This window comes from Herpailurus yagouaroundi, unplaced genomic scaffold (genome assembly GCF_014898765.1).
Source record: "Herpailurus yagouaroundi ecotype Mexico unplaced genomic scaffold, PumYag 163, whole genome shotgun sequence".
Lineage (NCBI taxonomy): Eukaryota > Metazoa > Chordata > Mammalia > Carnivora > Felidae > Herpailurus > Herpailurus yagouaroundi.
In genome coordinates this window covers 33,095,625-33,112,425 of record NW_024412404.1, presented here as the reverse complement: position 1 = coordinate 33,112,425, position 16,801 = coordinate 33,095,625, and the positions used below count along the sequence as shown (strand labels likewise).

General features: G+C 37.4%; 1 protein-coding gene and 1 pseudogene across 1 annotated transcript in view; one reads left to right on the top strand and one right to left on the bottom strand.

Annotated features, from left to right (window-relative positions):
• MARCHF5 (membrane associated ring-CH-type finger 5) overlaps positions 1 to 16,801 on the bottom strand; it is a 57,814-nt gene that overhangs the window by 30,353 nt on the left and 10,660 nt on the right. Inside the window, exon 2 of the mRNA XM_040485862.1 lies at positions 7,845 to 8,047. Within this exon, the coding sequence (XP_040341796.1) occupies positions 7,845 to 8,047 (203 nt within the window). The remainder of the gene's footprint in view (positions 1 to 7,844; positions 8,048 to 16,801) is intronic.
• Positions 11,871 to 13,408, top strand: LOC121036622 (60S ribosomal protein L36a-like; annotated as a pseudogene).

The following is a 16,801-nucleotide window of genomic DNA, read 5'->3' as shown; positions in this document are numbered from 1 at the left end:
AGAAACAGACAATTCAACAATAGTCGGAGACTTCAATATCCCACTTTCTTTTAAAAGAAAAAAAATTTTTTTTTTAATTTTCATTTTTGAGAGACAGAGTGTGAGTGGGGGAGGGGCACAGAGAGAGGGAGACACAGAATCAGAAGCAGGTTCCAGGCTCTGAACTGTCAGCACAGAGCCCGACGCGAGGCTCGAACTTATGAACTGTGAGATCATGACCTGAGCTGAAGTCAGATGCCCAACCGACTGAGCCACCCAGGAGCACCAATATCCCACTTTCAATGAAGGATAGGTAACAGATCAACAAGGAAATAGAGAATATTTGAAAATACTATGAACCAAACGAGATATTTACAGAACGCTATACCTAATAACAGAATACTCATTCAAGTGTACATGGAACATTTGCCAGAATAAATCATGTCAGGGCATAAAACAGAACTTAATGTATTTAAAAGGACAGAAATCAAAGTATGGTTTTGTATCAAAATAGAATAAAATTAGAAGTCAATAGCAGGAGGACACTGGCAAGTTTATAGGTATGTGAAACTTAAAACAACACACTCCTAAATAATCAGTGAGTCAAAGAAGAAAGCTAAGCAGTCCTTAGACGGAAATTTATAGCTGTAAATGACCACGTTAAAAAAGAAGAAAGATCAAGAGAACGGGAAGACAAGCTACAGACAGAGAAAAAATATTTGAAGACATAACTTGATAAAGGACTTTTGTCCACAATATACACACACTTAAAAATCAATAGAACAAAAGAATCTGATTTTAAAAAGATCAAAATATTTAACAGACACTTCACCAAAGATATAAGATTGTAAATAAGTACATGAATAGATGTTCTATGTATCATTAGGGAATTGCAAATTGAAACAATGAGATACCACTAAACATCTATTAGTATGGCTAACATCCTAAACATTGACAACACCAAATGCTGACAAGGATACAGAGCAACAGGAACTCATTGCTGGTAAAAATGCAAAATTTCAGCCACTCTGAAAGGCAGTTTGGGTTTCTTACAAAACTAAGCATATTCCTACCACAATGATCCAGCAAACATGTTCCTTGGTATTTACCTAAATCAACTGAAAACCTGTGTCCACACAAAAACCTGTACATAGATGTCTACTGTTATTTATTTTTGAGAGACAGAGCACGGGTGGGAAGGGCAGAGAGAGGAAGACAGAGAATCCAAAGCAGGCTCTGGGCTGTCAGCACAAAGCCTGATACAGGGCTTGAACCCACAACCATGAGATCATAACCTCAGCCGAAGTCAGATGCTTAACCGACTGAGCCACCCACGTGCCCCTACTGTAGCTTTATTTTTAAATGCAAAACCTGGAAGAAAGCAAGATGTCCTTCAGTAGATGAATGGATAAATAAACTGTGTACATCCAGACAATGGAATATAATTCAGTGCTAAAAAGAAATGAACTATCATGCCATGAAAGACACGGAGACATTTTATATATATTACTAAGTGAAAGAAGCCAATCTAAAAACGCTAATCTAAATGCATCCCGTATGATTACATTTATATGGCATTCTGAAAAAGGTAAAAATATGGAGGCAGTACAAAGATCTGTGGTTCCCAGCGGATAGGAAGGAGGGAGAGATGAATATGTGGAGCACAGGGGATTTTCAGGGGAAAAAAATATTATGTATTATACTATGATGTTGGATATATGTCATTATACATTTGGAAGAATACAACCATCAAGCAAATCCTAATGTAAACTATGGACTTTGGGTGATAATAAAGTGTCAATAATATAATGAAGTATCACCAACTGTGACAGATGTATCACTTTGGTGAAGGATGTTGATAATGGAGACGGCTATGCATACGAAGAGGCAAGGAATATAAGGCTATCTCTGTACCTTCCTCTCAATTTTGCTGTGAACTTAAAACTGCTCTAAAAAATTAAGTCTACTAAAAAACCAAAAACTTAAACCAATAACCTAACTTACTTTAAGAAACTAGAAGAGAGGAGCACCTGGGTGGCTCAGTTGGTTAAGCATTCGACTTTGGCTCAGGTCATGATCTCATGGTTCCTAAGTTGGAGCCCTATGTCAGGCTCTGTGCTGAAAACTCAGAGTGTGGAGCCTGCTTCAGATTCTGTGTCTCCCTCTCTCTCTCTCTGCCTCTCCCCAGCTCACACTTTGTCTCTCAAAAATAAATAAAAGCTGGAAAAAAAATTTAAGAAACTAGGAAAGAAAGGCTAACTAAACCCAAACCAAACAGAAATAATAAAGACTAGCGTGGAAACACATGAAATAGAAAATAGAAAAATGGAGAAAAATCAATGAAGCCAAAATTTGGGTCTTTAAAAAGATCAACAAAACTGACAAACCTTTCACTAGACTGACCAAGAAAGAAGAAAAAGATTCAAATTACTAAAATCATGAACGAAAGAGGGGACATTGATATTAACCTTACAGAAATAAAAAGGATTATAAAAGAATACTACAATCATATGCCAACAGATGAGATAATCTAGATGAAATAAATTCCCAGAAAGACACAAACTACTGAAACCGACTCGATCAAAAAATAGAAAATCTGAACAACACTTTGTAACAAGTGAAAAGATTGAACTAGTAATCCAAAAACTTCCTATAAAGAAAAGCCCAGGACTATATATGGCTTCACTGCCACCAAACATTTGAATTAATGACCAATCATTCACAAACTCTTCCCAAAAAAAGTAAGAGGAGGGATCACATCCCAACTCATTCTATGAGACCTGGATTATCCCAAAACCAAAACCAGTGAAAGCAATCACAAGAAAACCACAAACAAATATCTATTACGACTACAGACAGAAAAATCCTTAACAAAATACTAGCAAACAAAATTCAGCAATATCTAAAATGTATTAGGGGTGCCTGGGTAGCTCAAGCAGTTAAGCATCCAACTCTTGATTTTTGCTCAGGTCATGATCTCACAGTTTGTGAGACTGAGTCTCATGTCAGAGTCTGCTTGGGATTTTCTCTTTCCCTCTCTGTCTGCCCCTCCTCCACTTGCTTTCTCTTTCTCTCAAAATAAACTAAAAATAAATAAGGAAATAAAATGTATTAAACACCACGATCAAGAGGAATTTGGGAATTTGTCCACGAATGAAAAGTTGGTTTAACATATGAAAATCAATCACTGTATTATACCATAATAATAAAGGAAAAAGAACACACAATCATCTCAACAGACTCAGAAAAAGTATTTACCCTTGCATGGTAAAACCATTCCACAAATAAGGAAAAGAACAAACATTCTCAATTTGATGAAAGCCAGATGAAAAGCTCAGAGATAACATACGTAAGAGCAAAAGACTGTTTTTCTCCTAAGATTAAAAACAAGACAAGGATGTCCGTCCTAAACGAAGCACTGGAGGTTGCAGCCAGAGCAATTAGGCAAGAGAATAAAATAAAAGCAAACAGACTGTAAAAGAAGAAGTACAACTCTTTCTATTCACAGATGACATGATCCTGTATAAAGAAAATGCAAAGCAATCCACTTAAAACGATCAGAACCATTAAATGAGTTCAGCATAGTTTTACGACATGAGATTAAAATACAAAAATCTATTTTGATACATCTGAATAACCAATCTGAAAATAAAATAATTCAATATATATAATATAGCATCAGAAAGAGTGAAATACTTAGGAATAAATTTTATAAAACAAAAGACCTGCACACTGAAAACTATAAAAATGTTGAAAGAAAGAAAAAGAATGTGATGTGAAAGTCTCCGGTACTCTCCTGGGAATCAAGAACTCTGCCTTTTGAACTCTTCTGTTTGGCTAAACAAGAATACTACCTGGTCTTAAACTTCATGGATATGCTTTAATAAAAGACAAACCTTTTTTCAGCTGGTATTCCCTTCATGTTTTAAAGTAATGTTTCTTAAATTTAACATGTACATAACTTATCTGATGATGTCATAAAAATGCAGATTTTTATTCAAACTGGGGATGGGTGGGAGGAGGGGCCGAGGTTCTTCATTCCTAACAGCTCTCAGATGATTCCAATATTGTTGGTTCTCAGACCACACTTCTAGCAGTTTTTAAGTAATTGCATACATGCAACTGGCCTAATTCACTAGGAGAAAGAAACAATAAGATGGGTGGCAAATCGTGAGAGGAATGAGTCTGATGGATCTTTTAAGGTTTTCATAACCAAACACAATATATTCCCTATGAGTAATTAACACACACTTGCCACCACCCCTCCATTGTGGCCACCACTGATGCAGCTAGCCAGCTAGACTGAGGCTAAATCCATATAAAACTTATAAAACCTGTTATACAAAGATCATCCCACAGAACTTTAACCGTCACCTCTTCCTCTGCATTTTTTCTCTAGTATTCCTTTGTCTAGTCAGTGTCTCTCACGTGTTATTTGGAGACCAGTGGTATAGTCCCAGGCGATTACTCTATCAACTGGTCTACAGACAATTTGATGAAAAAGTAAACATTTTGATCACCAAACATTTTCCAAATTTGAAAAGATAAGGACTTTAAAGAAAATTCTTTTAAGTCTTTAACTGTTATGTTTCCAGGGTCACACATACTCTACAAGGATACTTAAGAGGAGACTGTTTTGGCTAACAAAGCTTCACATCATGAGAACTGTTCACATTGGTTAAACATGTATTTTGTTATTATTATGTGTTAAATCTCAAATTTAAGAAAAAGAATCAATGCCTCAAAGGTTCACTGAAGAGCAAAAGTGATAAAAATACATTTAACTCAGAATGTCATAAATGATAAATGATATACTATCAGAGTTTAAATAATGTGATCTTGGAATGGACTGTGGCCAGTGAATTAGAATTAGTTTGCACAGAAGACCTCCTTGTTCCCATTGTACTGTAACACATTATTAAACAGGGACTGAAACATTATAAAACAGGGACGAGAAGCCACTGAAGTATTCACAGAATTTTCAACCATTCCAGCCTGCGATCAAAGCCTGCATTATGAATTTTGTCACTGAAAACAAAGATAAAAACTGTAGTCAAAGGAACTTCCAACTTACTTTAACAAAAACAGGCATAAATGGTTAGTGAAACACTAATCACGAATATGCTAAAAGAAAACAATCTGCTGGCAAAATTCTATCATCAGATGACACTACTGGACATTTATGTTTGGTACACAGTAAGGAAGAACAATTACTATTACAGATGTATATTCTTAAATATTTTGTTTTATGGCTGGAAGAAACCACTAGTGTTCAGAATATGAATCAACTCATGGCATATACACCATGTAAATCAAGAAATATATGCAACTTTTAACTGATTATCAGTGAAAACATGAAACAGAAGGGATTTTCTTTTAACCAACAATTATTTTTGAACCTTGACTTGAAAAGGTATACTGGGATCAGTATGGCCAAGCAAGAGGACTAGCCATGTGTGTAACAAGAGTATGGCACCTGAAAGCCAATTCACACATGGCTTCATTTATCGACAACAGCTGGCATTTGCCAGTAAGCCGCCTATTCTTGAGTTAGTGTTAAAAACTGCATGGCTAAATGGGTAAGGAGCACTAAGGAATCTACTCCTGAAATCACTGATGCACTATATGCTAACTAATTTGGATGTAAATTAAAAAAAAAATGTTATGAAAAAAATTGCATGGCAAACTATGAATATAATTCAAACTGCAGCCCTTGAGCAGGTATCTTTAGCATGTTATCTCATCAAGAGAAAAGAATGCTAATAAAAACTATTCAAATGAAGTATACAAACTTTTTTTCACGAAAATGATAGTCCGTAAATAATTTCTACGATTATCTGTGGTTTACTCAAGTGGCAGATCTCCATGGCCAACAGTAGAGTGAATAGTGTGAACTTGTCATTTGAGGGCAAAATTCTTAAGGTATATAAAGAGCAAACCATGATACAAATGCCTCAACCAAAAGAAGTCTGACCTTTCCAACATCTAGCCATTTTCTCTCCTTGTGGCAGAAAAAAATCAATGTCTTAGTATTAGGTATACCTAACAATCATATTCAATCATCACACTAGACCTAAAAACTTTTTAGAAATGAATACAACCAAAAGGAGAGATTTACCAGTGCCACCTTCCAAATATTCAGTGTCACTGCTGAGTGCCACTCATTTGTCAACTCAGTGCCTCACCTAACACTGTATGTAGTTTTCGATGAGAATTCCTGTAATAATTTTTGTATCCATCCAAATATAAATATCTAAAACACCTACAAGAATCATCCTATACTTCCTATTCCCAAAAACCTATAGTTGAAAAGTGAGATTAGTAGAATTAAAGAGTTGGAAAAAAAAGTTAAATATGAAAGCTTAACTTTGATTTTAGTGAGCTAGGTATCAGTATGGTGAAAGAATACACCAGTAATTAATTGCTTTTCCTGATGTTTAAATTACTTTAGAATACTGCTTTAATATTATTAGTTGACTCTTAACACAGGTTTGACCTGCATGGCTCCACTTATAAGTGGATTTTTGGGGATAAATTCAGTGTACAGTACTATAAATGTATTTTCTATCATAATTTTCTTAACATTTGCTTTTCTCCAGCTTACTTTATTGTAAAAATACAGTATATAATACATATAACATATAAAATATATGTGAATTGGCTGTTTATGCTAGCAGCAAGGCTATGAGTAGATAAGTTTTAGGGGAATCAAAAGCTGTAGGTGAATTTTTGACTGCACAGTGTTAGTACCCCTAATGACTGTGTTCAAGAGTCAACTGTATAATGGAGATGTGTGACTTACTCTTTTGTCTTTATTTAAAATCCATGATATATTTGAAGACCCATCATGTGGTCCACAAATTCTAAATGTTTGAGAAACACTACTTTCTCTACTACTTTCCATTTATAAGAAGCTATTATTTCTTCCTATGAATTATGCTAGGGAAATTTTGTTTACCCTTATTAAACTTCTCACATTAGAAAAGCACTTCATTATCTGCATTTACATTGCCTATTTTTATTTTTTTTTAAAAGAGGGTCTTACTTCAGTATGTATAGCCTCTAGGAAAAACAAATCTAGTAATTATTTGAATTTCTCCTTGAACCCTACTCCCCTTGAAAGTCATTCTTTCCGTCTGACCTTCCCAGAACCTGAACTGCCTTCATATACCTATTATAGCCAAGGTGATATTAAAAATGTTTAATAACTGGTATTAGCTAAACACCAGAGACACCATAATCACGTGGCTGTAATGGAACGTGGTAACTAAATATCAGCCTTACTTACAGCTTCCTTTAAATCATCTGCTCTACTTTTTTCAATGCTAGCCCCATTCTAAAAGATCTCTGGTTATTACTTCCCTGCCCAAGTTGCAGAAAGAAGAAAGTAGTTTTCATGAAGGATAACCACATAAATTGGAATCCAAAAATGAGATTAACACTGTCTATTAAGTCTTTAACTTCCCTTTTATTCCTTAATGGAAGAATTAAGGATAAGTATTAGAAAGAACACATTGTTGTTTTCTTTCTCATACATCAATGGTCTCCAAAGAATAAGGCTCTTCTGGTCAGCTCTTTATTATAGTTTTGTTATTTGATTTTATCCAGAGAGTCAGATGTCCCAGTTTTTTATCCACTCAACCAAAATAAAAACATTTAATACACAAATGAGTGGATTTGAGGATATATTAAGGATAATGTAAACTATTAGCAAAACAAAAAAATAACATTTAGAGAGGAGATAACAGAAAGGGAATAGAGAAATTTACAAAAAAGCAAAGAGATGGGTCACTTTTAAATAAACCTGAGATCATAGAGTTAAAAAACATCACATATATCTTTGTTGTTTTTCATGATCTGCTTACCCAACTTTGGAAAAACTATTAAGTATTCAGCATTGCATTGAGGACATGCCACTCTGGCTGTACTGTTTCCTCTTTGTTTTTCATCTACCCAACGCTGTAGACAAGCCTGGTGAACCCATTTTGTAGATCCTCTGCACCTGCATGGTCTCACCCATTCAGCTGTTCTATCATCTTCATCAGTGGCAAAACACACCCAGCAACTTCTGTAAATTAAAGAGAAATAATGACGTTATCTTTAAGACCCCAGCCTCCCTTCCACCGCAGCACTCACTTAATGAGATAAGCCTACTATGTTATAATATAGAACCTCTACTTTACATTCAAATACCAAGGTGACAAAACAATCAATAGATTTCCAGTTGGAGTTTCTTCTTTTTGGTTTTTCCTTATATTCTTCTGCAGAATCTTGTTTTCTGAATTTTCCTTTTATGTAATTCCCTCCATCTTTCCAATAATTCTTCACCTTCTCTTATGAATCAGAGTGCAAAAAGACAACCCTCAAGCTGCTTTTGTTTTAGAAGACCCTAATAATTCTTTGGGTAAGCACAGAAATATGTGAAATTCAGTTTTCCCCACTTCAACAACACTAAACCTCTTCAACTTGGAAAACTAAAGGATTATACAAATAATTTCACTATGGTCTCATTCAATTTTCAACGGAGGGGAAAAATAATTTCTCTTTCTGGTAAAGAATGACTATGTGAAGAGGGAAAGATTATTAAGTCTTAAAAAAATAAAGGGGGAAGAGATAAAGACCTCAGGATAAACTGTTTTAGGATAGTGATATAGTAAATTTGGCCCTACATGTTTCAAGTATGAATGACTTTCTTTTTTCTGTGGAGTTATATTTATTATATTTGAAATCTAGAAGTCTCAACTCTGAGATGTTTATATTAAAAATTCAATTGAGACGGTTAATTTTAAAACATATTCCAGGGGTGCCTGGGTGGCTTAGTAAATTAAGTATCCAACTCTTGATTTCAGGTCAGGTCATGATCTTACAGGTCCCTGAGATTGAGCCCCACATCAGGCTCTATGCTGACAGCTTAGAGCCTCCTTGAAATTCTCTCCCCCTCTCTGCCCCTCCCCAACTCACAAGTGCTCTTTCTCTCAAAAATAAATGAAACTTTAAAAAAGTTAGAAAAAAATGTTTCCCATTTTGCTTTTCTTAGAGAAAGTGTGTGCGCATGTGTGCAAGTGGGGGTGAGGTGCAGAGGGAGAGAATCCCAAGCAGGCTCCTTGCTCAGCAGGGAGCCTGATGTAGGGTTCTATGCCACAACTCTGGAATCATGACCTGAGCCAAAAATCAAGAGAAGGCTCAACTGACTGAGCCATCCAGGTGCCACCCACCCCCCATTTTGCTTTTAAGAATACCTGAAGTCTAGGGGCACCTGGGTGGCTCAGTCCCTTGGGCATCCGACTCTTGATTTCGGCTTAGGTCAAGAACTCAAGGTTTGTGAGTTCAAGCCCTGGGATGGAGTGTGCTTGGGATTCTCTCTCAAATAAACTTAAAAAAAGAGAGAGAAAGTACCTCATGAAGTCTAATTTTTTCTTGTGGAATTAGGTTGCAATTCATTATTTTTTCTCCCAATTGACACAAGTTGGCACTGATTTTCATTATGGCAAATACAGTTTAACTCCATGAGACCATTCACTTCTCCCCGCCCCCACTGAAGTGTGTACAATTAGAAACTGCTAACTGAAGCTTGTTATCTACTGTGCACTTAAAAAAATTTTTTTTAACATTTATTCATTTTTTTGAGAGACAGACAGAGCGTGAATGGGGGAGGGGCAGAGAGAGAGGGAGACACAGAATCTGAAGCAGGCTCCAGGCTCCGAGCTGTCAGCACAGAGCCTGATGCGGGGCTAGAACTCACAAACCGCGAGATCATGACCTGAGCTAAAGTCGGCCGCCCAACTGACTGAGCCACCCGGGAGCCCCTCTACTGTGCACTTTAAAAAATGTTTTAATGTTTATTTTTGAAAGAGAATGAGAGAGTGCACGGGCACGTGTGCACGCACAAGCAGGGGAGGGGCAGAGAGAGGAGCCAGAGAATCCGAAGCAGGCTCCAGGCTCCAGAGCTGCCAGCACAGAGCCTGACATGGGGGCTCAAACCTACCAACAGTTGAGATCATGAACTGAGCTGAAGTTGGACACTTAACCAACTGAGCCACCCAGGTGTCCATCTACTTTGCACTTTTTATTTAATTAAATAAATTGCTTCTGTCAGAACTAGCTTAACTATGCTCAATGGGAAAGACTAGTCAGGTACTGTAGATTCATGAGGTCTCCAGTCCTTGTAGAACATATATTTTAACTGGGTGCTCCAATTAAAAACTTCCAATTAGAACAGGTAAGAAAACTTCCTATTTTTTTTTTTTTAAGTAGGCTCCATGCCCACTGTGGGGCTTGAACTCATGACCCTTAGAACAAGAGTTGCATGCTCCACTGACTGAGCCAGCCAAGCACCCCAGAACAGGGGAAAAACACTTAATTCATAGCAACATCCAAAACTGTGACCTTATTCAGCTTTCAAATTCAATCAGGTTTCATACGACCTAGGTAAAAATGGGAGGTAGGCAGTGTTTGTTCAGCACCATGACACACCTCAGTCAAGCTGTCTCAGCTCTCATACTACCTTATGGTTATCTAAAAGTGCCCCTTCCTCCTCTCCATCTTTTAAATTTTATTGTGGGAAAATATACATAAAATTTACAACTTTTAAGAGTATAGTTCAGTAGCATGACGTACATTCTTACTGTTGTACAACCATCATCACTATCCACAGTTTGACTGGGTATAACTATATAATTTACAAAGTTTTGCATACATTTCAAATGACAAGTATAAGCAAACAGACTTGGTTAACTGAGGTGTTAGAATATATGTGCCCCACAACTGAGGAAATTTTTATTTGTTTACCTCTGGGAAATGAGATATACAGTTGTGATAACAAAACAGGCATAATACCTAGAAACGTTCTAGATTCTTCTAAGATTTTCATTTCAACAATGAGCAGCATATGTAGCTAAGTACATCTAGACCAGCATAATTAATCAGCATTAAGGTGAATTGAATAAACCCAATTTCAGTCACCAGGAAAAAAATAAAACGTAAAAATATATCTCCTCAGAACCTTAGTACCAGGCTGAACCAAACGAAATTGCCTACATTCATCTGTTTTAGACCTACATAAATGGCAATCTCATATTTCAATTTAATGCAATTACTTGTATAACTATATTCCCCACAAATTCTCGTCAGTGTAAGTTTATTTTTCTTAAACATTTTTTAAAGTTTATTTATTAAAAAAATTTTTTTTAATGTTTATTTATTTTTGAGTGAGAAAGTGAGACAGAACGTGAGGGGGGAGGGCCAGAGAGAGGGAGACACAGAATTGGAAGCAGGCTCCACTCTGAGCTGTCAGCACAGAGCCCCACGTGGGGCTCGAACCAGGAACCGTGACCTGGGCTGGAGTCGGTGGACACCCAACCGACTGAGCCACCAGGTGCCCCTTATTTATTTATTTTGAGAGAGAGAGAGAGAGAGAGGGAGAGCGCGCGCTCAAGAGTGAGCAAGCGCACAAGCAGGGGAGGGGCAGAGAGACAGAATCCCAAGCAGGCTCCGTGCTGTCAACGCAGAGTCTGACAGGGCGCTCGGCTCGATCTCGCCAACTGTGAAATCATGACCTGAGCTGAGATCAAGAGTGGAACATTCAACTGACTGAGCCACCCAGGTGCCCCTTTCCTAAAATTTTATTATGAAAAATTTCAAACTTTCAAAAAAAGCTGAAAAACTGTTCAGTGACTACCCTTTTTCTCAGTATCTACATTCTATAATTCTTGTAATTTTGCTTTATATGTCCTTTACTCCATATTCATTTATCAATCTTTTACTTTTGATGTACTTCAATGTTGAGGCATCAGTATATTTCACTCCTAAACACTTTTACAGTTTTACTTTTTAGAAGGTACTCAACTGACATTTAAAGCAAGCACTTTCGGATGTTTTCTAATTTCACAACTATGGTAGATAAGGTAGTTGAACGGTGATTTACAGTGGAAACTCATTAGGAGTTAAACCTAATAAGAACTGTTAACACAAATAACCTTGTTTTGTTTGATTCATAGTGATAGTATACAGTTTACAAATTTGGGTTTTGAAGCTAAGCCTCATACAGATTAATTGAAATTATCTTACAGATATTAAAAGAAACCTTATTGATACCAATACTCTCAAAAAAGTGTGCCTGATTTTCAACATCTACCAACTTACCACATCCATTTTCTCTTTATTTCAACTGTTAGTGTTAATCTGATGATGGGCATTTGAGATCAAATAGGAAACTTCTGATAACACTAAATCACTTCATCTAAAAATTATAGTTTATTAAATTTTTTTTTCAACGTTTATTTATTTTTGGGACAGAGAGAGACAGAGCATGAACGGGGGAGGGGCAGAGAGAGAGGGAGACACAGAATCGGAAACAGGCTCCAGGCTCTGAGCCATCAGCCCAGAGCCCGACGCGGGGCTCGAACTCACGGACCGCGAGATCGTGACCTGGCTGAAGTCGGACGCTTAACCTACTGCGCCACCCAGGCGCCCCTAAAAATTATAGTTTAGATACAGATAAATATGAAATGGAAATTTCTAACAATAGTAGAGACATTGCCAGCAACATTTACTGAGTATTCACTGGGTCCATGTGGCTGCACAAATAAAATAAATGGAAGATTGCATCTATTTGGAAAATCCTGTAAATTAACTGGGGTCACATCCAACAAACAGAAGATTTAATAAGGTTCCAGAAATTACCATAGGTATACCTTAAGAAGAAATTGAAGGATCAATTTGGATAGATCAGAGAAGGCTTCAGGGAGGAGTGATAGCAGAAATTAGCAAAAGCAGGGACAAATGATTACAGAGATTCTTGAAACAAAGTTTCCTGGACCAGCAGTTTCAAGATCACTTGGGAACTTGCAAATTCTCTGGTTCTACCCCAGATCTACTTAATCTGAAACTCTGAAGAAGCGCCTTGAATTCTCTGAAGGTGATCCTGAGGTAAAGTTTGAGAACTGATGGTATAGAAAAATGGCAGGTAGGAAAAAAAAAAAGGCAAAGAGATTGGTGAAAGCAAACCGTTATGAAGGAGACATTTACTAGATTTGCTTAAGTCAGAAATAAGTGCTTTTTTCATATAAATAACAGTATAGAACTATGTATGCTGACAGTGCTCTTGCAACCCTGGTGAATTCCTAAAAACCTGCCGGACTTTCTGCAAGAAGTGTTGCAAGCACCAACTCCATGAAGTGACACAGTACAAGGAAGGCAAAGATTCTCTTTATGACCAGGAAAAGCGGCGTTTATGACAGGAAGCAGAATGGCTATGGTGGGTAGCTTAAGCTGATTTTCCGGAAAAAGGCTAAAACTACAAAGAAGACTGTGCTGAGGCTTTAATGTGTTGAGCCCAACTGCAGATCTAAGAGAATGCTGGCTATTGAGAGGCAAGCATTTTGAACTGGGAGAAGAGAAAAGGGCCACATGTCACATGGTCCAGTTCTAAGCTTCATATTTTAAAATCTTGATGTTATGTTCACTTCAAAAAAAAAAAAAAAGGTAACACTACAGAAAATGTTAATTTCTAAAGAATTTATTGATTTACAACCTTACTACATATAGGAGTTTATTCTATTTAATTTGGAAAGAACATCAGTCTGTGATATAAGGGCCAGATAGATGGGAATATATAACCATATAAAAATAAAAATGGTTACATGAATGTTTTTAGGCAAACAGCCTATATTATATAAGACAGAGTTACTAGTCTTCAGGGTTGGAAAAAAGGAGGGGAAGGAACAAAATATGAATGTGTATGAATCCTTTTTTTCCTCATTAAAAAAATTTTTTTTTAATATTTATTTATTTTTGAGAGACAGAGTGTGAGTGGGGGAGGGGCAGAGAGAAAGGGAGACAGAATCCAGAACAGGCTCCAGGCTCTGAGCTGTCAGCACAGAACCTGATGCGGGGCTCGAACTCACAAACCGCGAGATCATGACCTAAGCCGAAGTCGGACGCTTAACCAACTGAGCCACCCAGGCGCCTCTTTCCTCATTTTTTAAAAACTTCTGATAGACTGACCAGGAACAACAGCTGAGAAGGTCTTATAATTATGCTTTCCCTCTCTGATTCCCCATATCCTACTCCCTTTTTGGTGAAATCTATTTCAGCTATTCATTCTCTAATTCTCTGCCTTCTTATAGTGAGAAAAAGAGGGGACTGAAAATGACAGGTTTATTCTCAAGATCTTAGAATGAGAGAGAAGAATGTACAGCACGATTTCTCCTCTTTTTAAGGAACAAACAATGTCCCACCCTTCCCTCTAACATCAGTCCTGTATGTGGTTTAGGCAGTTAGTCCTCCCCTATCCCCAGCTCCAGGAAAAGTAATCCTTAGACTGGTTTAAGGGTGTATCCTAACTCCAAATTATAGTGATTGGAGGACTGGGCCCATGAAGCTGGTATTATCAGAGTGAATCTTAGAATTTTTGCTGGGAAAGCTGGTACACAGGTTTTCTCTTTTCTACAGAGCTGTAAGGCAGGAAGGTGTGAGGCTAAATGAAGGTGTAATGGTATTACTGCCAAGAGAACCACCATGTGCAGCCTAAAGAAACCAGAGGAAGCTGAAAGATGGAAACTGATGGCTTTGAGACATGGATCAAGCTGTGCTTAAAGCTAAATATACTCTTACACTGTTCACTTACATAAACCTATAGCTGTGTGTGTGGTTTTAAGTTTAACCAGTCTGGGGCAGATTTCCCAACAGGTGCAACTCAAACAATCTTGATGGTGTGAAAAATTAGATAGAAGAGATGGCCCCAGAACAATCATATGATATAAACTCCAAACAGCTTTTATAAATACACACAGTATTTTTTGTCAACAGCTTTGTTCCCTACTGTTCAGAACTTCAACAGATAAGTCTTAAATACACCTAATTTCTATTGCAAGTGCTTTGAATCTTGCAAGCTTTTCTATTTTTTACACTGGGCAAAATATGTTCTTGATTTTGCTACTGGATCAGGTCATTTTTTAGATAAACACAGATAAAAAAAAGATAAAACCCAACATGTTCAAATTAAAAATTTTTACTGGTAACACCATAATATTTATATTCAGGGTCAATATAACAATTCTACTTGAATTCAAGTTATTACAATTTTAATGTTATGATTTATGGGATACATTTTGAATATCCTAAAAGGTGAGAATAACTGTCTCTTTCCCATTTCAAAGGACAAAGCCAAAAACTTTTCAAAGTCCACACCCTAGAAAAGGTTGTAATTTCAGACCAAACTTTAAGTTTTTCTTTTTTTACTGTTTATTATTATTTTTTTTAATTTTTGAGACAGAGATAGAGCATGAACAGGGGAGGGGCAGAGAGAGAGGGAGACGCAGTATCTGAAACAGGCTCCAGACTCTGAGCTGTCAGCACAGAGCCTGACGTGGGGCTCGAACCCACAAATTGTGAGATCATGACATGAACCAAAGTCGGACGCTTAACCGACTGAGCCACCCAGGCGCCCCTCTAAGTCTCTCTTTAAGTCATTCCCTACCCACCTTCAATCCTCCAATCTCTTAGAAAGTGGTATTCAATGTGATGCACAAACATCTTTTGAGAATTTACTAGAAATACAAATTCTCAGGCCACCCAAGACCAACAGAATCAGAAACTCTCGGGGAGGGACCTGATACTACATTTAAAAAAAATCATTCAAAAACATTTTAGGGGAGCCTAGGTGGCTCAGTTGGTTAAGTGTCCAACTCTTGATTTCAGCTCAGGTCATGATCTCATGGTTTGTGAGTTCACCCCTCCCCCATGCTCTGTGCTGGCAGTGTGGAGCCTGCTTGGGATTTTCTTTCCACCCCCCCCAGCCCCTCCCCAATTAGAGCACTCACCCTCTCTCTCCAAATAAACTTAAAAAATTTTTTTTAACTTAAAATTTTTATTGTGGTAAAATACATATAAAATGTATCATCTTAACTATTAAAAATTTTTTTTAATGTTTATTTTTGAGAGAGACAGAAAGCAAATGGGGGAGGGGCAGAGAGCGGGAGACACAGAATCAGAAACAGGCTCTTAGGCTCTGAGCTGTCAGCACAGAGGCTGACATGGGGCTTGAGCTCAAAGGACACAAGATCATGACCTGAGCCGACATTGGACGTTTAAGCCACCCAGGCACTCCACTATTTTTTTTTTTTTTTTTTTTTTTTGAGAGAGAGAGAGAGGTGGGGGGAGATGGATAGAGGGAGAGAGGGAATCTTAAGCAGGCTCCACGCTCAGTGCAGAGCCTGACACACGGGGCTCAATTCTGTGACCGGGAGATCATGACCTGGGCCGAAATTAAGAGTTGGACACTCAACTGCCTGAGCTAGCCAGGCACCCCCCATCTTAACCATTTTTAAGTGTGCAATTTAGTGGTATTAAATACATTCACAATGTTGTACAACCATCACCACCACTCATCTTGTAGCTCTTTTACCTTGTAAAACTGAAACTCTGTACCTATTAAACAACTCCCCAATCCTCCTTTCCCTAGTCCCTGACAACCACCATTATAGTGTCTTCATGGTTTTGACTATTCTAAGTACCTCAAATAAGTGGAATCATCTAGTATTTGTCTTTGGCTTATTTCACTTAGCATAATGTCCTCCAAGTTCATCCATGTTGGAACACACTGCAAAATATCCTTCCTTTTTAAGGCTGAATAATACTCCATTGTATGTATATACCACATTTTGCTTATCTGTTCATTGTTCAAGATACTTGGGTTGCTTCCATATTTAGCTACTGTGAATAACACCGCTATGAACATGGGTGTACAAATATTTGAGACCCTGCTTTCAATTCTCTGCGGTATATGCCCAGAAGTGGCACTGTTGGATCACACAGTATTCCA